The sequence below is a fragment of the Crocuta crocuta genome, unplaced genomic scaffold (assembly GCF_008692635.1).
Source record: "Crocuta crocuta isolate KB4526 unplaced genomic scaffold, BGI_CrCroc_1.0 scaffold318, whole genome shotgun sequence".
NCBI lineage: Eukaryota > Metazoa > Chordata > Mammalia > Carnivora > Hyaenidae > Crocuta > Crocuta crocuta.
The window spans coordinates 5,226,202-5,248,965 of NW_027531425.1; the positions used below are offsets into that span (position 1 = coordinate 5,226,202).

Consider the following 22,764-nt stretch of genomic DNA (forward strand, 5'->3'; position numbering starts at 1 on the left):
TATATGGAAACCAACTTGACAATAAACTATTTGTAAAAATAAATAAATAAATAAATAAATAAATAAATAAATAAAATGGAGTGAGGAGGGACACCTGCCTGGCTCAATTGGCAGAATGCGTGACTCTTGATCTCGGGGTCATGACTTTGAGTCCTACGTTGGCTGTATAGATTACTTAAAAATAAAATCTTTAAAATAAAAATAAATAAAATGAAACATGACCAATCATGCTAAATGCTGCAGAGAGGTTAAGTCATACAAGGTCTGAGGGTCAGCTTTTATTAGAGCTGACAGTAAGGTGATTGGTGACCTTAGGGAGGGTGTGTCTGTACTTTTTTGTAGAGCAGAGCTCTGCTCAGTGTTGAGGCTCATGGGTTAGAATTGCACCCCTCTTGCCTCTCACTGTCATCATAATGGTGAGTTAGTGGGGGTAGAAGTTAGTTGGCAGTGAACTGAGAAGTGAAGGGAGGGTTAGGGGAGTACAGAAAGGAAGTGTTGGCCTTCAAGAAACTCACATGAAGAGAAGAGTGTTCTGTGCTTGGCCCTGTCATGATTGACCCAACCTCATACTGTGAGGTTAGCCTCCAAGCAGAAAGAACCATGGACATCTCAGCTGTGTCCATGGAAAAGTCCCAGACTCCCATATTCTATTTGCACCTTTGTTCTTAACCTTTAGCTCTATTCCTGTGTTTGTTGGAAACCTGATTATTTGGGAACTCAATGGCCCCTGCTTCTTTCTTGGTTTAAATGACAGACTTAACTTTGCAGCATTTTCTTTAGGGTACCATCTTGTGTTTTCCTTATGGCTTCTACCACTTCCAGCTGCCCAGGCCAACAGCCCTGATTGATGCAGCCACCTCCACATGAATCCAATGTGCCTCATACCCCTCTACATCTGCTATGCCCTTCTCTAAGGGAGCGTCAACAGGAAGAGGGATGGAAAGGAAGAGAAGGAGCCAGAGGGCAGGAAGAGCTGTGGAGGTGGGGCATCTTTTCTTTTCATTTCTTTTCTTTTTTTTTTAAGTTTATTTATTTTGAGAGAGAGACAGAGAGAGAGAGTGTAGGGCATTGAGAGAGAGAGACAGAGGATCTGAAGCAGGCCCTGTGCTGACAGCAGAGAGCCTGATGTGAGGCTTGAATGCATGAACTATGAGATCACGACCTGAGCCAAAGTCAGACACTTAGCAGACTGAGCCACAAAGGCACCCCTCTTATTTATTTATTTATTTATTTATTTATTTATTTATTATTTATTTATTTATTTATTTTCAGATGAGAGAGATGCTGAAAATGGAAGGAAATTGAGATACTTGATGTAGGGAGGCCGCTAGGTGATGGAGAAAATGAATCCAGGGTACAGTGTGAGACTGGCCCTAAGTAGCAGGAAGGACACTGATTTCTCTGAAGCCTGAGCTAAATAAAGGCTGAAATAAAGGGAAGGAAGTTTGTAGCTGGTGGTAGATGAGATTGGAAACTAAGAAAAAATATTATCAGTAGACTTAGCTTAGATGACTGATGACGCAATTGGTTCTGACTTAGTTCACGTATGGAGAACTTCTGTTCCAAGCAATGTGCTTGCAATTTTCATATACATTATTGATTTTTTTGTTTGTTGTTGTTTTGGGGAGAGAAAGAGAGAGTGCATGCGTGTGTGCATATGTGTGTGTGTGTGTGTGTGTGTGTGTGTGTAGAGAGAGAGGGGGAGAGATCCCAAGCAGACTCTGCACTCATCTCAGAGTCGGAAGTAGGGCTCAGTCTCACAACCCCGAGATCATAACCTAAGCCCAAATCAAGAGTCAGACGCTCAACCCACTGAGCCACCCAGACGCCCTACATTATTGATTATAATTCTCATAAATATATTTGACAGTTAACTGTATATGGTCAAAACACCTATCAATATAAATTTACAAACAGTAATGTTTCACATTTATCAAATTGTTTTTGCATGTTTTATCTAATTTGATTTTTCTAGCAATTGTTGATGTAGTACCTCATTTTACAGATTAAAGAAGCCAAAGTTGAGAGACAGATAAAGCAGTATGAGTGACAAGCAGGTTTCATGACTTTAGTCTCTCAAAGGAACTATTATTTCTTTTATTATTTAAAAAAACTTTTTTTAATGTTTATCCATTTTTGAGACAGAGAGACAGAGCATGAGTGTTGATGCGGGACTTGAACTCATAGACTGTGAGATCATGACCTGAGCTGAAGTTGGATGCTTAATCGACTGAGACACCGAGGTGTCCCCGAGGGAACTATTATTTTAGTGAGCCAAATTTGAAAACAGATTTGAAAATATAAGGCATTATTAAAGGGCTGCTGTTTTGGCGTTAACAAAACACTCTGCCTGAACTGGAGAGCAGGGCTCTCACATGGCCAGCTCGTTTTGGGTGTTGGAGACGTGTTACGCCCCTAGTCAGGCAGATGCTAGCCACTGACTCAGAAAGCTGAGCCTTAAAATAAAATGACGTCCATTCAGTTCACTCACCCTATGAACCTTATGCTGGCCAAAACTACATTTTCCAGATTCTCTTTTTTTTTCTTTTCTTTTAAAGATTTTATTTATTATAAAATTTTTTTAATGTTTATCATTTTTGAGAGAGAGAGAGAGACAGAGCACAAGCAGGGGAGGGGCAGAGAGAGGGAGACACAGAATATGAAGCAGGATCCAAGCTCTCTGAGCTGTCAGCATGTAGCCTGACATGGAGCTCGCTCGAACTCACGAACTGTGAGATCATGACCTGAGCCGAAGTCAGATGCTTAATCAATTGAGCCACCCAGGTGCCCCTTAAAGATTTTATTTTTAAGTAATCTCCACATGCAACGTTGGGCTCGAACTCACAACCCAGAGACTTAGAGTCACACACTCCACCTACTGGTCCAGCCAGGTGCTGCTAGACTCCCTTTCCTTATCTTCTTTGAAAAAGCCTACAAAATCTAAAGTTCTAAAAAAATTAATCAAATTGGAGCAAAACTGAGATTAGCACCGCTCCCTCTTGAAGATGGGTTTTCATTGCTCTTTTGATTTTTAAGAGTACAGTGAGTCCATTATAACATGACTATTTCAGCTCATGGATATTTCTAGGGATTAAATCATAATCCTCATCCTTCATAAAATAAGATGTATCATTATTACAACAGAGAGCTTCTAACGTGCATGATCCCAGTTTCTCATCACTAGCCTTGAATAGGGTTTTTCAGCGTTTTGGAGAGTTCTAGTAAGCTATGCAATTTAGCAGCTCACATTTACCAAGCCTTAATCCTCTGCCAGGCCCTATGCTAAGCACTTTGCATACATTATCTAATTTAATCCTCATTACAACGCTTTAGGGTAAGGTAGCATTATCGTCTTCAATTTCCTTATGAGGAACCTGCAGCACCCAGAATTAAGTGACCTCTTCTGGTCAGCTGTGGACAGGATTTGAGGAGAGAAGTACACCTCAGTGTAATAAATAAAACATCAAAATTCCTCTCATATAACCTGGAGATGGCCCACAGGTGGCCCTTGATTCTGTGGAGTATTATTTCTGCAGCTGGAGTTAAACTGGGGGAGCTTCTAAAAGTGACTAAGAAGAGGGGCGCCTGGGTGGCTTAGTCGGTTAAGCGTCCGACTTTCGCTTAGGTCATGATCTCACGGTTCGTGGGTTCGAGCCCCGCGTCGGGCTCTGTGCTGACTGCCAGCTCAGAGCCTGCGGCCTGTTTCAGTCTGTGACTCCCTCTCTCTCTGACCCTCCCCTGTTCATGCTGTCTCTCTCTCTCTCCTAGAAATAAAAAAAAAAAAAATCTTTAAAAAATAAATAAATAAATAAAAGTGACTAAGAAAAGTGTGGCTAGTTTTCCCTGAAGGTCCTCTGACAGTTCAGGGTCAGGCCCTTGGGAAGACAAGAGTGAGACAAGGTGCAGTTTCATTTGGGGCTTATAGTTTTGGGGGGCAGATTATGATTTGGTTCATAGGCCATGCGTTGTCTGGGGTCCTATTTAACTCATAACTATAACCTCAATAGACACTTGATAGTTTTAATAGGATTTATTTCTTTCTCATTTTAACCACTTAATGCATTCCCTCATGTTTGATCATTGAGAATTTTTCCAGTTTGGGGCCAATATTGATAGACAATTTTCCTGCATACTTTTTGGTTTCTACTGAAATATGTTCTTAGAATAAATTTGTGTCGTACAGTTACTAGGTCAAAGAATATGTTTCTTCCAATACATTATCATATTGCTTTCTAGAAGGATTTGTGGTTTACACAACAAATATTTATTAAGCATCCACTGTATATCAGGCTTTATTTTACATTAAGCACTAAGGCTACAAAATAAACAGATATAGTCCCTGCCTTCAAGAAGGATACCCATTTCTGTCACTAGAAATGTATACTTTTAATTTTTTTTAAAGATTTTTTTCTTAAGTAATCTCTGTACCCAATGTGGGGCTCAAACTCACGACCTTGAGATCAGGAGTCACAGGCTCTACCAACTGAGTCAGCCAGGTGCCTCTATACTTTTAATTTTGATACTAAATCACCAGCACTGAAATTTAAAAAACATTTTTTTACTTGTAACTAATTTTTTTTTACACTTGTATTTAATGATTAGGTGTTTACATTCTATTTTCATATGAATTAATTTTGTGTATAGGTTGATTCTTCTGTGTGAAATACTATTGCCCATTTTTCTATTCTGTTTTCTTTCTTCTACTTATAAACTTATTTTTCTTACAAACTTGAAAGAAATGTTTTCATCTTCTGTCATATTTAATATATTTGTCTTATTAGCTTGCATTTTATAATTTCATTATTATTACTTTGAATCATAATTTTTAAATTTTTATATATGTGAGATTGTCCATCTTTCTCTTTGCTGTACTTTTGTTTACAAACTGAATGATTATTTTCCCACAGATCTGATAAATACTATATTCTTTTTTTTGATGGTTTCTCTCTACCTTAATCTAAATTTTAGAAATTTTTTTTTTTAGAGAGACAGAGAGAGTGTACATGTGCCTGAGTGGGGGAGAGGAAGAGAGAATCTCAAGTAGGCTCCATGCCCAGCAGGGAGCCCAAGCTGGGGCTGCATCTCAGGACCATGAGATCATGACATCAGCTGAAACCAAGAGTCAGAAACTCAACTGACAGAGCACCCAGGCACCCCTAGAATGATTTTTAGCATTAGTTTTACAATGAGTACTTTATCATCCATTCAATTTTTATATATAGTTGACTTCCCTTTGTATCCCATTGAATACATTTCTATTACCTGCACTTTTTGCCTTTTAAAAATACTTTTGCTGAAAAAAATTTTTTTAATTAAGCAAAAAGAAAAACGTTTAACTGTAAACTTCATCTGGAAACTGGGCATGATATTCATAGTTACCTCATAAAATATTCAGGAATAAATGAAAAAAAAATCCCATGTAAGACATTTAGTATACTTTCTACCTACATGCATTGCATAGGAAATACAGCACTAGAAAGGCGTTAATTATTATGTTTAGCTCGAGTACAAACAGCCATTTTTACAACTTCATTTTAAGGTGGACAGACTTTTTTACATTGTGGATTGACAAAAGGGTCACTATCACTCTTGTTGTTTAAAGGCCATCCTAGGGGCGCCTGGGTGGCTCAGTCAGTTGAGCGTCTGACTTCGGCTTAGGTCATGTTCTCACTATTCGTGTGTTGGAGCCCCACGTCGGGGTCTGTGCTGATGGCTCGGAGCCTGGAGCCTGCTTCCGCATTCTGTGTGTGTGTGACTCTCTCTCTGCCTCTCCCCCACTCGCATTCTGTCTCTTTCTCAAAAACAAATAAACATTAAAAAAAAAAAGCCATCCTAGGAGAGCCTGAGTGGCTCAGTTGGTTAAGCATCTGACTTCAGGTCAGGTCATGATCTTCTGACTGTGGGTTCAAGCCCTGTTTAGGGCTCTGTGTTGACAGCTCAGAACCTGGAGCCTGCTTCATATTCTGTGTCTCCCTCTCTGCCCTCTCCCACTCACCCCCTGTCTCTCTCTCACCCTCTGTCTCTGTCCCTCATTTTTTTTTTTTTAAAAAAAAAAAGCCATCTTAGCGGGATGCCAGGTGCCTGCCACTCAGAATCCAATTCCTCCCTCCCTCCAGTCGGATTTAAAGGGGCCCAAGCTCCACGCGTTAGCTGAGCCTGGGGAGGGGCGGGCCCCGTTGCCTAGGAGATGAGGGCGGTCGGTCTCGTGTTCAGACTCCCTGGGACTTAACGGCGGCGCTTCCTGGAGGTGGGAGGAAGCGAGGGCGCGGTGCCCGACGCCGCGTCCAACAGCCAATCAAAATGCAGGGCGCCCATTCAAATCGCAGCCACCGAGGGATACGGTCGTGGGGGCTGTGAGTGGCGCGGAGACTTCCTGGGGAGGTCTCGGAGAGTAGGGATCCGTGCGGAGGGGCGAAGTGTCGGTGTTGTGGGGGCAGAGGGCGTTTTCTCTACCGGCGACCGCTGAGGTGCGGGCGGAGGCCTTGGCTCGGGTCCCCCAGCCTCCCCGGAATCCGGGTCGGCGGCGGAGGGGCCCCCGAGGGACNAGTCGGTTGACATCAAGAGGTACACTCGCTGTCCCTGCCCTCGGAGTGACTAGCTGAGAACCCATCCACGGGGATCTTTCTGGGTTGGGTTGTGACGGTTTTTCCCTTCTCTTCATTTCTTCATTCCGCTCCTTTAAAAACTCTTTGGCGAAACCTCCCAAACAAAAAGCCCTCTTAGCGTAAGTAGCAAATAGTTTTTAGCTGCCGTAGAATTTCCGGAACCTTTTCTTGCCATTACATTTCTTTCCCTAATAGGTAGNATTTAGAGCTTTAAAAGACTTATTTAAAGATTAACTTCCATTATTTTATGCCGCAATAGCATCATCTACGGAATAGTTTGAGCAAGTGTCATTTTACGAGTTAGAACCCGGCATGCAAATTTAAAGACTTGTTTATATCAATATACCCAGGTTGGTGCAGAGTTGAGTAGAAGCCAGGCCTTTTATAAAAGCTGTGACTACTGTTCTTGTTCTTTTAAACCTTAATGCCGGAGAGATAGTGTTGACATATTTACACACACACCTGTCTACTTCTTTGTCTAATTGCTAGAGGGCAAGCTCTCCACTTACCTAATCTTGTATAATTTTTCTCAACACAAGTAATTAATTTACAGTACTTGTATTTATTGTCAGCCCTACTTATTTGGGAATACTCTGTTTTGTGACACCTCTCAAACTAATCTCCATGACGTAGTCCTGTATTTAACATACATGCAACAGGTAGTATCGAAATGCTTTCTCCAGCCTCTGTGTTAGGTGCTAGGATTTCTATTAGTTCCTCTCCTAATCTGCAAACAGAGAGTACTTCAGTACAAATCTTTGCTGACAGACCCTCCCTCCGTCCCCCTGCCTCCTCCTCTTCTCCTACTCCTGCTGCTGTCGCCTGTGTTAAAATACAATTTATCATCTTATCTACTTTTATGTGTACATTCTAACGTGTGTATCCTTAAATATATTCACACTGTTGTGCAGCCATCACCACCATCCGTTCCTATAACCCTTTGTCATCTTGTAAATCTGCAGCTCTACATTGATTAAACAGTAACCTCTCCTTCTCCCCCGCCCCCAGCCCCTGGCAACCACCACTATGCTTTCTGTCTTTATGATTTTAACCACCCTAAGTACCTCGTATGAGTGCAATTATACAATATTTGTCTTTTAGTGACTAGCTTAGCTCACTTAGCATTATGTCTTCAGGGTTCATTCACGTTGTAGTAGACGGCAGAATTTCTTTCTAAAGCAGAATAAAGTTTCGTTGTATGTATATGCCACATTCTGGTAAAACCATTCACTGGTCCATGGACACTTGGGTGGCTTCCATGTTGTAGTCATGGTGAATAAGCTGTTGTGGACACATACAAATGTCTCTTCAAGACCCTGCTTTCAGTTCGTTTGGTTGTGTATCCAGAAGTTGAGTTTCTGGATCATATGGTAATTCTGCTTTTAATTTTTTGAGGACCTTCCATACTATTTTCCATGCTGGCTGTGCCATTTTATATTTCTACCTATAGTGACCTGGGTACCAATTTCTCCAGTGCTCGCCAACACTTGTTTTTGTGTCAGTAGCCAGCCTAATGGGTGTGATGTGGTATCTCGTTGCAGTTTTGATTTGCATTTCCCTAATGATGAGTGATGTTGAGCATCTTTTCTATGTGCTTGTTGGCCATTCATATATCTTCTTGGACCTGCGCTTTATACATCTTTTAAGTCACTCGGCACCTCTGGCCAGATACTGTGGTTATATGTGTATTCTTTCTAGACTAAGGAAATGGGAACAGGGTCTTGTTTTTGAAATCTGTAGTATCTGTCAGAAGGCCTGGTACATAATGAGCACTCAGTAAATATTTATTGCATAATGACTGTAAGCTCTTTGATGGCAGAGATTTGTCTGAAACTGCTTGGGAGTAGTATCTGAGGAGGAGACTGTGGTTTATCCTATTGTATTACTCTGGGAAGTTACTTTCACAATGAAAGTTTCTCATATTAAAAAAAATTTTTTAATGTTTATTTTTGAGACAGAGAGACAAAACATGAGTGGGGCAAGGGCAGAGAAAGAGAGGGAGACGCAGAATCAGAAGCAGGATCCAGGCTCTGAGCTGTCAGCACAGAGCCCAATGCAGGGCTTGAACCCACAAACCAGGAGATCACGACCTGAGCCGAAGTTGGATGCTTAAGGGACAGAGCCACCCAGGCGCCCCTAAGTTACTTCTATTTTTTCAAGTCTGTTTATAGTCTATGTAATCTAATTTTTTTTTTTTACAGTGTAGCAGATAATTTTGGAAACTGATACATAAAATATGGCTGGAAGTCAAAGGAACGCCTAAAGAGCTTTGGTTCTTCACAGACTTTCTTTTTTTAAACAACTCGCTGCCACAATGTCAGCATACACTGCAGGTAATAGAGACAACAGCGGTATCCTTGGTATACCTTCTTCCCCAAAGAGTTCCTCGCTGAACGTCCAGAGTAGCAGACTTAAGTTGCATTTGACATCGGATAGGACAGAATGTGAAAACGATGATCCGTTGTTGAGATCGGCAAGGAAAATCAGAGACATAAATAGTACCTATGTTATTTCTGCCTGTAAAAAAACAGGAGATGGACCCCAGGCCCCTAACCCTGGAGAAAGATTGGCCCTTCAGAGAAGAGTTACGAGGGGCAAAGAATCATCTTTGCTTGGCAGTGAGTTGGGAGACTCCACTGGAAACACGACGGCCATGCGGCTGACGTTGCAGCGGCGTGCTAAAACAGACTCCATGGAAAAGCGGAAAACAGCTCAAGCAGGTGGTGGGGAAAAGTGGAAAACAACACAGAAGGTGGGACGTGCGGCAGAAGCCGATCGTGCTTGGCTGGAATCTAGTACAGACATAACGACTGTAAATAAAGATGAAAACTCTTGTGTTGCCTCGGTGGCACCTTTAGCAGAGGACCCAAAAGGCATTGAGATGATGGCGGATGAAAAACACAAAGCAACATTTTTGGCCCCCACTGGGGCAAATGAAAAGGTGGCGCTTAAGTACTTAAGTAATAGAGCACCCACTGGTTGCCAGGGTCAGACTGAAGTTGTTCCTTCGGGACACTTGGCCACCAGACCTCTTCAGAGCAAGGTGAACATCAAGGTGCCCGGGAGCTTACCTCACAGAAGTATTGGGAAGGACACTACAAAATCTTCAAATAAATTTGAAAGCTTAGATAAAAGGAGAACACCTACAAAATATATCGCAGGACACCGGCTGACACCGAAGTGTGGCACGCCACAGCCTCTGAGCCAGGCTGTGCCGCCGCTCCTAAGAAGGAGGATGCCTAGCCTGCAAGCTACACCAAAGCGAAAAAGTTCTCTTCCTGCAAACGAAAGGGAAAGGTCACGAGAAAATACACTCCCTCTTGAAGAGGAAGCCGCCGGTCGGAACCCCTCTACAGAAACAGACCCCTTAAAGGTGGAGAACAGTCAAGTGACAGTGGCAGTACGGGTGAGGCCTTTCAGCAAGAGGTATGCTACACCTTTTAACATCTAAGGCCTAGCTAGTGACACTTAATGTGCCTAATTCCTCTCTGCTTTTGGAAAGTGAGTGTATTACTGTATCTTCAAACGTGGCGGCCACATTTCTACGTAGAGAGCACTTTTAGGTTTAGTCGTAGTACCCTGATGATTTTTGATGATTGGCTGTAAAATTAAAACAGCGAAGTCACTGGGTTTTGCAAATGTAAATTTCTTCTGATACACTGCTTTTAAAAAGTCGGAATGACTTAAGTCTCTAATGCAGGCTGCTTTCAAACCTGTAAGATATGGTGGGCTCTTCTCTGTTTCTCTTAAAAAGAGTGCTTGGTTGCTCACTTATTCCCTGTAGAGGTCCTTCCAAAACCCTTTCCAGCGTAGACGCATCCCCATTGTCATCTTGATCTATAGTAGTTATAAAAGTAGTGATTTATTAGATTTGATTTTGATGGCAAAAAAAAAAATCTCTCTCCAAGGTGATTGTGTGTGAGATGATCACAGATTACAGGTCGGGTTGAAAAAGAGGGACACAAATGTGGCATCTGATTATTTTTGAATATCTTATGGGGTGACCGTGAAAAACCTGAGAGTTGGTAGTTTTTGACTCATACAGCTAAGCAAGATATGAGAGGATATGGTGGCCACTGCAATGGGAAGGAGCCTCTAGTTTGAACCTAAAGCGTCAATAGTTTGCCGCAAGTTACACAGCGCTTTAAAGCCTGTTAGTGAAAATGTGGGGTTAGTGATAAGTGAGAGAACTGAGGGTGAGTTGACTGGAGAGAGATTGGGGATGCCTCAAAGGCCTCTAGAATCATGATAGGATGAGAGGCAACAGAAAGAACAGAGCCGGGAGAAACAAACCCCACGATGGAGAGAACTTAGTAAGGGATGAGTGCCCGATTCGAGATTCATCATACAAGCCCTGTACACTGTGTTTATAGCCCGGGTGGAGGGATATTTGTCAGATTGATGAGGCAGATGGTTTCCAGGATGAATTCTGATCTAAAGCAGAGTTGGGACAAAAAGGGATATCTGGGGCCAGATAAGGACTGATAACTTTTTTCTGCAAAAGTAGAGCAAGGGAAGGATTTCTATGTGAGTCTGAGATGGAAGAAGGATGGACATGAAGCTGCATGATATTTAGGGAGATAATTTAACGGAGGGACCTCTGGGTTAACAGTAACAGTAGCTAGTAGCCAAAGGAGATTTATGATTGAAATTATACTTACCTGAGTTTGTTGCAATTATATTTGCATTTCATGTCAGCTTCATATAGATCTGTACCTACACAATTTATTTATGTTAAAAAGTTTTCAGATTTATACTGAAGAGTATAGGTAGATTATAGTAGATGGGATGGGAGAAGGGAGTGCCCAAGAGAAAAGGGGAAAAAGATGGAAAAGCCTGTAAATTAAGGGTAATTTTTCAGACAGCAGATTTGGAACTCCATTTGCCCTTTAAGTGGTAGCAGCTGGAGGTATAGGACACACATTTTGGAAACCCACTGTAATTATGTTAGCTGGTCTACACTGTCCACAGAAAACTAAAGAATTATCTTGCCCTACAGGAATGTTATATTTAATTGGTTTTGAGGTAATTATTATATTTCCATGGGAAAAATGCTCAAAATAATTACAGTAACAGTATTTTTCTTTGTGCTTCTTTTTAAAGAGAGAAGGTTGAAAAAGCATCCCAGGTGGTCTTCCTGAATGGGGAAGAAATAGCTGTGGAACATCCCGACATGAAACAAGTTTATAATTTTATTTATGATGTTGCATTCTGGTCTTTTGACGAATCCCATTCAAGCTACGCCAGCCAGACAACTGTTTATGAGACCCTGGCAGCCCCACTCCTGGAACGAGCCTTTGAAGGCTATAATACCTGTCTCTTTGCTTATGGCCAGACTGGCTCTGGGAAATCATATACGTAAGTTTTATTCTGAGTACAGTTACTGAGAAACGTTTAAGCCTTTGGTGAGAAACAGCATGGTTTGATAGAAAGAACTTAGCTTCAAAACCACACAGATCTGGGCTCAAATCTCATCCATTTCATATATTGGTTCTGCAAACTTGGGCAAGTTACTTAACCTCTGGGCTTCAGCTTATGCACAAGATACTGTTTGCCCTGTAAGTGTTGATGGCCTCTTTGACTGTACATTCTATTTCTTGTGTGAACCAAAGCCCTGAGAGGTTATTTTGTAAGCATTCTTGTGAGAATTAAAAAGTAAGTCACCTGATAAATAGTATGGTATACTTGCCCTAGAAGGAGATACTCCGAATTTTAACAGTAGCTAATGTTTACTGAATTCTTACTATATTTCAAGAACTATATTAAAGATTCTGCTTACACTTTCTCGAAACAACCCTCTGGTAGTTCCTATTTATTCCCGAGGAAATTGAGGTTTACTAGGGTTAAGTATCCTGTCCAAGGCCACAGAGCTAATAAGTGATGAGATCAAGGTTTGAACGCAGGAAGATTTGGCTTCAGAGCCTATATTATTAGATATTAATGAGGTTTAATTAGCTTGCTTCTCATTCACTCCCAAACCCATTTCCCCAAAAAGAATTTAAAAAATGCTAATTTTATCCAACTCCCTCCCACCCCAATCATTATGTATCTTTCAGGATGATGGGACTTAGTGAGGAGCCGGGAATAATTCCAAGGTTTTGTGAAGATCTTTTCGCTCAAGTAGCCAAAAAACAAACCCAAGAGGTATGTTCTCATCTGTAAGCCAAACTGGAAAACAGTCCAATCAAATTAAAATCAGAGTCATTGGCACTAAGGAAATAATGGAAAATGTAATTCTAATTTCTAGATCATTCTCCTTTGCAACAGTGGAGTTGAGGAGAGGTTGGAGATTCTAAATTTCAGAATAAATTCCTCTTGGTGGGTGGTGAGGGAAGGATCATCTCCTCTGTCTTCTCTAGCTGTTTCTCCTATATTACTTTCACGTATGTGTAGCAACTTACAATGTGCCAGTTAAATACCATTATATGTTTCTCTGTAGTCAGCCAGGTACCAGACATAACTAAGGACAGCAGGCATTAACTTCAGAACAGCATGAAGTAGTGAAGCTGGAGTTTGAATCCAGATTCAACTTCAAAATTTATGCTCTTTCCACTGCACGACACCTGAAAAGATAGTACTGGCTTCCTTTTCTTGTTCATTCATACATTGAGCAAGTAGTCACTAGGCATTTGCTGTTTGCCACGCAGTCTATTAGATCACCTTCTCCTAAATTTCCTTGATCATAAGAATTACCAGGAATATGTCAGGGGCAGTTTTTCATTTGTGTGTTTGAGAGTGTGTGTGGGTGTGTGTGTGTGTGTGTACTCGCTAAAAATCTCTTGGAGATTCTGATTTGGTCGATCTGGGCTACAGCTGGGAATTTATAATTTTCATAATTCTCCCCTAGTGATTTTTTTTTGAAATGCATTTATTTATTTTTGAGACAGAAACAGCACGTAAGCAGGGGAGGGGCAGAGAGGGAGACAGAATCTGAAGTAGGCTCTGAGCTGTCAGCATACAGCATGACGTAGGGCTTGAAATCGTGAACTGTGAGATCATGACCTGAGCCAAAGTCAGATGCCTAACCAACTGAGCCATCCAGGTGCCTCTTCCGCTAGTGATTCTTATGGTAAGGGAAATAAGGGAAATATTGTGGTAGATTTGGGAGTATGGAGTTAAAAGTATGTAGTTAAGAGCATGTGATGGAGAAATGAACCAGTAAACGACCAAGTACAATCAATTTAATGTTAAATAAATGAAAATAAGTACTGTGATAGAGTAAGAACAGTGTGCTGTGAGAATATATAAGACAGGAGGGAGATAATTTTTCTTGGATGAGGGAACAACTGAGATTATTTTTTAAAGAAACAGCAGTTATTAGTTTGGTGAAGAGGGGGCAGGACATTCTAGGCAGCGGGAGCAGTGTGTGCAAAGATTTGTAAGCGAGAAAGTGGGAGGGGTGTGCCTGGGTGGCTCAATTGGTTGAGTGTTGGACTTTGACTTGGGTCATAATCTCGTGGTTTGGGAGTTCGAGCCCCACATTGGGCGATACAGGTCAGCACAGAAGCTGTCAGCACAGAGCCTGTTTTAGATCCTCTGTCACCCTCTCTCATGTCCCTCTCCTNCAAAGTAGAGAGACTTTGGAAACCTATAAATTGTTTACTTTGCTTTAAGCATGGAATTTGAGGGTGGGGGGTGACAAGAGATGAAATGAAAGAGGCAGACAGAACTCAGCTTGTGAAGGACTTTATAAGCCATGTTTCCAGGAATCTAAATGGCTATGGAAGATCAGCAGGGAAGTCAGAGGTCATCTTTGCTCTTAAAAAGAAAAAAAAAAGATAGCTCTGGCTGCAGTGTGGAGAATGGATTGGAAGGAAGTAGAACTGGATGCAAAGAGATCAGCTGTGGGGCTTGTAAACTGTGTAAGGAAGACATGACAAGGAGCTAGATTAAGTCAGTGACTGTAGGCTTAAACATTTGAGAGATTTGAGTAAGTAGAACTTATCTCCTTTGGAGAATTTAAGTAATTTGCCTATTTTTTAACTGGGTTGTTTGTCTTTTTGCTGTTGAGTTGTAAGAGTTCTTTATATATTCTGGATATTAGAACTTTATCAGATATATGATTTGCAAAAAAAACCTCAAGGGCTTTTAAAATAAGTTGGATGTCATGTTTCTATTCCTCCTACCAGGTTAGCTACCACCTTGAAATGAGCTTTTTTGAAGTTTATAATGAAAAAATTCATGACCTTCTGGTTTGTAAAGGTGAAAACGGGCAGAGAAAGCAACCAGTAAGATTAAAACAATTTATGATTTGTTTTTAATCTGTTTTTGTAAATGCATATAGTTATATTGGTTCTCAAGATGATCTAGAGGGCTTACATTTTTACTAAAATTGCTGTTAAATGATAGCCAATGCTTGGAATGTACAGTCTAGATTTACTTAAAATAAGTAAATAGTAAGTAAGCTGAGTGTATTGTTAGTGGAAATTAAATTAGGTATTAAATTTAGCCTCTTTTAAAGCAAATGTTGTATAAAAATTAAAGATAAAATGTTTGCTCCAGAATTTAGTTGAACCACTTAAGTCAAATGCCAAATCCCTGAAAATCTATAAAGCCAAAAAAACAGAAGTTTAAAAATTGTGTTGTTATTATAGAGTATGTATTTTATCAGATTATTTAGCAAATTGATAACAGTCCTGGTTACAAAGTTTAAAATGTGTAATGTAAAAGTGAAAACAATTTTAACTGTCTGAAATTTATTGAGCCTAGTTTAGAAAGATATTTAAAAGCATAGAGATAACAGCCACTGCAGGTCTTAATAATAAAGAACTAGTAAGGTATTTGATGCTACAGTGAACTGTGGCATATTGTGTGATTACAAAATAGTTTGGAGATTGAAGTGATATCTTAATGCCTTACAGATCTGTGTTTGTGAGAACCTGTGGGTCAGGTAAAGGCAAAGCTCTTTGCCTTATACTCAAAATATAGAAAAAAATTTAAAATTATATTTTATATGAAGTATTTGTCATGCCCTTAATAATGCTAACGTTTGCTTCTACTAGCTGAGAGTAAGGGAGCATCCTGTTTCTGGACCATATGTTGAAGCTCTGTCAATGTAAGTGTTTGGCTCGGCAAGAGTCAGGAGGAGAAATGAATAGAGTGAATGTTGTTCTCATTTGCCTGCACAACTTTGAAACCCCGGATAACGATTTAGTCTTCTACTCTTAATATTATTGAGTTAATTATTCCTTCTCTTTCCAACTAGAGTATGCACTGCTTGTTTTTGTATTTGTTTATGTATTTCACAGCACCTGTAAAGTGCCTGGCATAGAGTGTTAGTTATGCTGTATATGAAATATTTGATTTTTCTCCCTACCCCCTGCCTTTTCCCCATTAAGTTAAGCCTTCCCTCTTGAGTTGCTTTGTATATCTATTACTTGAAGCTGAAGAGGGGAGAAGGTGATAAGATAAGGTCATTGTTGAGAGTGTGAAACATATTAAGCATCATTTACTTCATCTTTCCAACACTCCAAATGCTTTCTTAAAGGAAAAGGAAAGTGATTAGGAATGGGTTCAGCTCCATTTAATAAATCTGGGATTATGTTAAGATCTGTACATACCAGCATACCCACTCCCATGTATATACATCAAGTGTTATGTTTGGGTCTCATGATTTAGACTTGAAAATTATAATGTTAAGAGCTAAGCTGCTTCATTAATTAAAATCATCTTTTTTGGGGGGCGCCTGGGTGGCTTAGTCGGTTAAGCGTCCGACTTTCGCTTAGGTCATGATCTCGCAGTTCGTGGGTTCGAGCGCCACGTCGGGCTCTGTGCTGAATGCCAGCTCAGAGCCTGGAGCCTGTTTCAGAGTCTGTGACTCCCTCTCTCTCTGACCCTCCCCTGCTCACGCTGTCTCTCTCTCTCCTAGAAATAAATAAAATATTTAAAAAAAAATCATCCTTTTTGGTAAAACTAAAGCATTTTATTTTCCACCCTTCAAGAATGGAGATAGTGAAAGATTCTGTGATAATCAATATAATAATATCTATGAATTATTTGATTGTGGTCTTTTAAAGGGTAATAATGTAATGGAGAGGCTATTATTATATTATGAGAGTAAGAGTGTAATTATCAGTAAAATTGATTTTTTTCTTTTTACTTTTTTAAACAGGAATGTTGTCAGTTCTTACTCTGATATCCAGGTAAGATTGATTGCATTTTATCCTCTTTCCACTAGATAAAGATCATAATCTTAAGTGTTCATAAGAATATTTCTTCTCAATTACTACTTGCATAAGTAAAAGGCTAATCTTGTTAATTCATTATGAGCTGATTTTGTTTGCTAAACTTTAATCAAAAGAATTACTCTTCTGGGGCACCTGGGTGGCTCAGTCAGTTAAGTGTCTGACTTCGGCTCAGGTAATGATCTCACAGTTCATGGGTTCAAGCCCCGTGTTGGCCTCTTTGCTGACAGCTAGCTCAGAGCCTGGAGCCTGCTTCAGGTTCTGTGTCTCCCTCTCTCTCTGACCCTCCCCTGCTCACAATGTCTCTCTCTCTCTCTCAGAAATAAATAAAACATTAAAAAAAAATTTAAAAATTGACCATCATAGTAGCTTAGAATTATTAAAATAGCATTTTAAAAATATGGTTTTCCTGGCTGACTCAGGTGGTAGAGCATGCAACTCTTGATCTTGGTGTTGTGAATTTGAGCCCCAAGATGAGTGTAGAGATTACTCAAACATAATAGAATCTTAAAAAAAAAAAGTGTGATTTCCTGATTCAGAAATCTGTGATGGAAACAAAATTGACAATGGGAATATAAATTATTATAAATACTTATTTCATTTTATAAACAGATTATAAAGCATATATGTTACCAAACATGCTTACTTAACTTTTTTGTTCCTTAATTTGTTCCAATAAATTTTAGCTTGCAGTTCTGACTCCCCTCTCTTCTTTCCTCCAAGAGTTGGCTAGAATTGGGAAATAAACAGAGAGCAACAGCTGCTACTGGTATGAATGATAAAAGCTCCCGATCGCATTCAGTTTTTACCCTGGTGATGACCCAGACCAAGGTATTCTTTTTGTTGATTATTTTCTTAGGGAAGATAGCAAATATATTCAGGTTTTATGTTTTTCTTGTTTTATTCTTTAAATTAAAGGTAAGAGTATAGTAATATAAATATATAACATAATTGGATTTGAGTATACACAATAACTGAATGACTTTTAGTATATATATGGCAGGGTTTATTTTACTGTTTAAAACATCAATAACGTGACATTAATTTATGCTATTGATGTTATCATATCAATATATGACAATATGTTATCAATATATGACAATTATACAGTATTTGGAGACACCTATCAGAAAGTCAGAGATACAAGAAAATTCAGCCAGTGCTTCCACTACTCAAATAAAGCCTCTCTAAAGATTTTGGTATATATTAGTTGTTTTATAATCATACTTAAACAAATTTACAAGATCTGCAACAATTTTATGCTATTAAAATTATTTGCCAAATATCATTTTTCATAGCTGTATAAGATTCAATTGACTATTCCACTTCCTCAAGTTTTTCTCTACTATTGGACATTTGTATTGCTTTTAAATACCTTGCTTTAATGCTGGGATAAATGACACCTTTGTGTACATTACTTGTTTTCTCTATTTATGGTTGTTTTCTTAATAGAGTAGTTGTGACCTTTTATCTCTTTAAAGTCATTTCTTTTATTTTGGCATAATGCAATCATTGCTCCATGTATTCTTGAATATGTATGCATTATAAACTATCACAGATTCATGAAGGGACAGTTTCAAAAATAAATGAGTGGCCTGTAATCTTGTATAACTTCCCATTTCAAGACTTACATTGATAACAACTCATAGAAGAACTTATGACATATTAATATCATTTTGCTACAGATAGAATCTGTGGAAGGTGAAGAACATGATCACAGAATAACAAGTCGGATAAACTTGATAGACCTGGCGGGCAGCGAGCGCTGCTCCACAGCTCAAACTAGTGGAGAGAGACTGAAGGTAAATATGAGGCTTTTGTGGGGCACCTGGCTGGCTCAGTCAGTGGAGCATGCGACTCGACCTTAGGGTTGTGAGTTTGATCCCCACATTGGGTGTAGAGATTAATTAAAGGAATAAAATCCTTACAAAAAACATGAGGCTTTCAGATTTTGATCAAACTTATTCCCCAGGATGTTATCTTTAGGAGATTGCAAACCAAATATATTTAGCAACAACACAATAAAAAACAAAAACAAAAAATCTTTATTAGAGTTTATAGATTGCATTGCTGTGGTTTAAAAAGAAGTCTTTCCCTTTTGGTTATGTTTATTTTTTAAAGAAAATTAGTAAATTTTGAATTATAAAAAGTTGATGGTTTATGGTAGAAAATATTTATTCAGAAATTATGTGAGGGAAGGAATATATTTTATGAAATATATTTTTTGCTGACCAATTATTTTAAATTAGGTGTTTTTACCTTGTATGCAGGAAGGTGTGAGTATTAACAAGTCCTTGCTCACGTTGGGAAAGGTTATATCTGCACTTTCTGAACAAGCAAACCAGAAGAGAGGTTTTATACCTTACCGTGAATCTGTTCTTACATGGCAAGTATCTTTTGAAGTACAAAGAATTGTATAAAATATAGTGAATGCTGTGGGAAAAAGAACAATTGACTGACATCATGTAGGCTTGGGACAGAGAAGAAGTGCTTAGCAGTGTGATTCTAGAGCCAGCCTACGTGGATTTGAATCTCAGCTCTGGATCCTAAAAGCTATATGATTTTGGTCTAATCCTTAATACTCTAGTCTGTTTCCTACTCTGTAAAATGGGGTAATAACAATGCCTACCTTTTAGGGTTACAGTGAAGATTAATTAATGTAAAACTCTTAATACATAGTATGTTCTATATTTGTGTAAATAGCTATTACTATACTTACTATTTTTAGTGCTTAATGTTTAATGTTTGAGCATAGATGATATCACCAAGCATGTTGGTATGTGTGGAAGGTGAAATTGTTTGTTTGGCACACACTGGCTAGCATTTTAAGTGTTCAATAAGTGTTTTCATTAATGAATATGTTTTCATAAATCAGATACATTATGTTTAAACTACATCTGTATAGATTTAATATCCACTTGTGATAAGCATTAATATATAATTCTGTTAAGGACTGTATCTCTACTTGACAGCAATGTGTCTGTATAATTGACTTATTAGAATGTAGTTGTCACCTCAAAACATTTAAGGGAAAATCTGATGTTTTTGCATGTGCTTTTGGAAAGTTAAGGAATAGTGAAATTCATTCTGCATTAATAAAGATAGGCCTTTTAGTCTCATACTATCTTTTTTCCTCTAAAATGAGGCTTTTGCATATAGTAGAAAACAAAATTTTTGTTATATGTCCATTCATTATATTCAATACTTATTGAGCACCCATTCAGAAAGGTTGTGGTAACGCTGGAAACACAGAGATGACCAACATAGTTTCTTTCCCGAAGTAGCTCATAGTCTAGCCTGGGGAGAGGGGAGAGGTATCTTACTAAATACTTGATGGTTAACCATATTTTAAAATCGTTGCACTGGTTATTGTTTCATGAAACAATATAAAAAGTGTAAGAGAAAATAAAACGTTCATGAGATCTAAAAGTAGCTACAAATATCAAAAGAGTTCTGAATGGTAGGGTGCCTGGCTGGCTCACTTGGTAGAGCATGCAACTCCTGTTCTCACGGTCATGAGTTCAAGTCCACATTGGCCATAGAGATTATTAAGAAAAAAAAAAGTTCTGATTGGTGTTTGAGTGAAGAGTATAATACTGTGTTATATACCCTATTAGTTTGTTTTGGGCTTTCTAGATACTTAATCACTGCTATTAAGTTGTAGAAGCAAAGTCTAACTATAACTTACTTCCCTTGAAGGCTGTTAAAAGAAAGTCTGGGTGGAAACTCAAAAACTGCAATGATTGCTACAGTCAGTCCTGCTGCCAACAACATTGAAGAAACATTAAGCACACTTAGATATGCCAGCCAAGCCCGTATGATAATCAATATCGCCAAAGTAAATGAAGATATGAATGCTAAGTTAATTAGAGGTAACTATTTTTCTAAAAATGTAAAAAGTTATTTTGTTTATAATTTAATTTTTTTATAATACTTGTTGATAATAGATTCTAGTCATCATTCTACAGTGATGGTAGAAGTGAGGTGGATGGAAGGACAGTGGGAAAGAGAATAAGGAGTAAGGGAGAAACCATCAGGAACACTGCATGGAAAATAGAGAGTGGGTAAAGGGGAAATGGCAAGTAGAAAAATCATCTTACAGACTGAGCCATAGATGCGTACAGCAGAATAACAATAATGTTATATATTATTATTTCCTTTCCTCCATTGCCATTCTGTTTGTCAGTTCTGCTCTTACTTAGTTCATTGATCTTAAGGATAGTGATCTTGGGCACCTGCCTGGGTGGCTCAGTCGGTTGAGCACCTGACTCCTGATTTCGGCTCAAGTCACAATCCCAGGGTCATGGGATTGAACCCTGCATCAAGTTCCGTGCTGAGCGTGGAGCCTGCTTGGGATTGTCTCTCTGTCTCTGTCTCTCTCTCCCTCTGCCCTTCTTCCCTGCTCATGTGCTCTCTCTATATATAAAATAAAATACAAAATTAAAAAAATAAATAAAAGATAGTGATCTAAAGGCTTGAGTTTCTAGCAAAGGCCTAACTTCATTTATGCAAATACTGCTTTCTGTTTATCTCTTGGGAATCACCTGCTAAGGATGGGCTTGAGCCCAAGGGTTCCTGCTAGGAACCCTTGATTTGTGCAGTTTCTCTTGGCTTATGTGGAACTACCATCTTGTCATAGTCCTTTGTCCTCTGGCCTTTTGAGCAGCCGAGGGTGAATAGCTACTTCAGAGAGGAAGGCCAGAGAAGAACGAGTTCACTATATCACAGTCCATCTTCTGTCTTTTGGATTCACCTCTCTTTCACATATAGGGCTGTTTTCATTAAAAATAAGTATTCTGAATTCCAGCTTGAAAAATCTTTGATTTTTATCAAACATGTTTTTATGACTAAGGTTTAATGGGACAGTCCTAGTTTATGTCTGCTGTCTCAGGGTGATGAATAATGCTGCCTTTCCTTCTCAAAAGTATGTCACTTTGCTTTTGTTTTTGTTTTTTAATTTTATGTTTTATTTATTTCTGAGAGAGAGGCAGCATGAGCAAGGGAGGGTCAGAAAGAGAGGGAGATACAGAATCCAAAGCAGGCTCCAGGCTCTGAGCTAGCTGTCAGCACAGAGCCTGAGCGGGACTCGAACCCATGAACCGTGAGATCATGACCTGAGCCAAAGTCGGACGCTTAACTGACTGAGCCACCCAGGCACCCCAAAAGTGTCCCACTTTGGCCACTACATTATATGGCCATACCATTTATGAGGGGGGAATTCATTCATATGGGAGCACTTTTTCAGGTTAAGTAGAGATTTATAGGTAATGTAAGTAAAGTAAAATTGATTTCTGCAAATATTCTGTTTTGTTTAGTAATATTCAAAATTAAAAAAATATTTAAAATATTTAAAATTAGATTGGAGGATTAAGCCTACTGTGATAGTTATTACATATCAAATGTTATTAATCATGCATCTTTTTACAAATATTTAGAATTGAAAGCAGAAATTGAAAAGCTAAAAGCTGCTCAAAGAAACAGTCGAAATATTGACCCTGAACGATATAGGCTCTGCCGGCAAGAGATTACATCCTTAAGAATGAAACTGCATCAGCAGGAGAGAGACATGGCGGAGATGCACAGGTGGGATGTAGTCCATACCTCAGATGTCAGTGTGTGGCCTGGAGTTGTTGCAGTGGTGGAGCTGGAGTTGGGGGAGAGGGAGGAGCTTGGGAGGCTCTGTTTCCCTACTTTCTGTATAAAAAGAGCAGTCCGTCCCCCCAGACCGTCATTTGTTAAGTATTCTGAATGGCTTCCTAATCTTTATTGATGGTTTTTGGATTCTCAATATTACGTGTCTGGATATTTTTAACTCCATTATTTTGTCTTTGGAAAGAGCATGGAAAGAAAAATTTGAACAAGCCGAGAAAAGAAAACTTCAAGAAACAAAGGAGTTACAGGTATCAATTTCAACTCTCTAAACTGATTTGAAAAATAAAGATGACAGTAAATACGTAAATCTAATTTCTCAAATA

At 39.1% G+C, this 22,764-nt stretch overlaps 1 protein-coding gene across 1 annotated transcript in view; it reads left to right on the forward strand.

Annotated features, from left to right (window-relative positions):
* The first annotated feature begins 8,919 nt into the window (after window positions 1–8,919).
* The window catches only part of KIF14 (kinesin family member 14), a 52,169-nt gene continuing 38,324 nt past the window's right edge, over window positions 8,920–22,764 (forward strand). Inside the window, exons 1-12 of the mRNA XM_077772086.1 lie at window positions 8,920–10,031; window positions 11,709–11,963; window positions 12,662–12,749; window positions 14,735–14,833; window positions 15,608–15,660; window positions 16,717–16,747; window positions 17,513–17,620; window positions 18,475–18,591; window positions 19,060–19,175; window positions 20,489–20,661; window positions 22,225–22,372; window positions 22,626–22,689. Of these exons, the coding sequence (XP_077628212.1) occupies window positions 8,920–10,031; window positions 11,709–11,963; window positions 12,662–12,749; window positions 14,735–14,833; window positions 15,608–15,660; window positions 16,717–16,747; window positions 17,513–17,620; window positions 18,475–18,591; window positions 19,060–19,175; window positions 20,489–20,661; window positions 22,225–22,372; window positions 22,626–22,689 (2,364 nt within the window). The remainder of the gene's footprint in view (window positions 10,032–11,708; window positions 11,964–12,661; window positions 12,750–14,734; window positions 14,834–15,607; window positions 15,661–16,716; window positions 16,748–17,512; window positions 17,621–18,474; window positions 18,592–19,059; window positions 19,176–20,488; window positions 20,662–22,224; window positions 22,373–22,625; window positions 22,690–22,764) is intronic.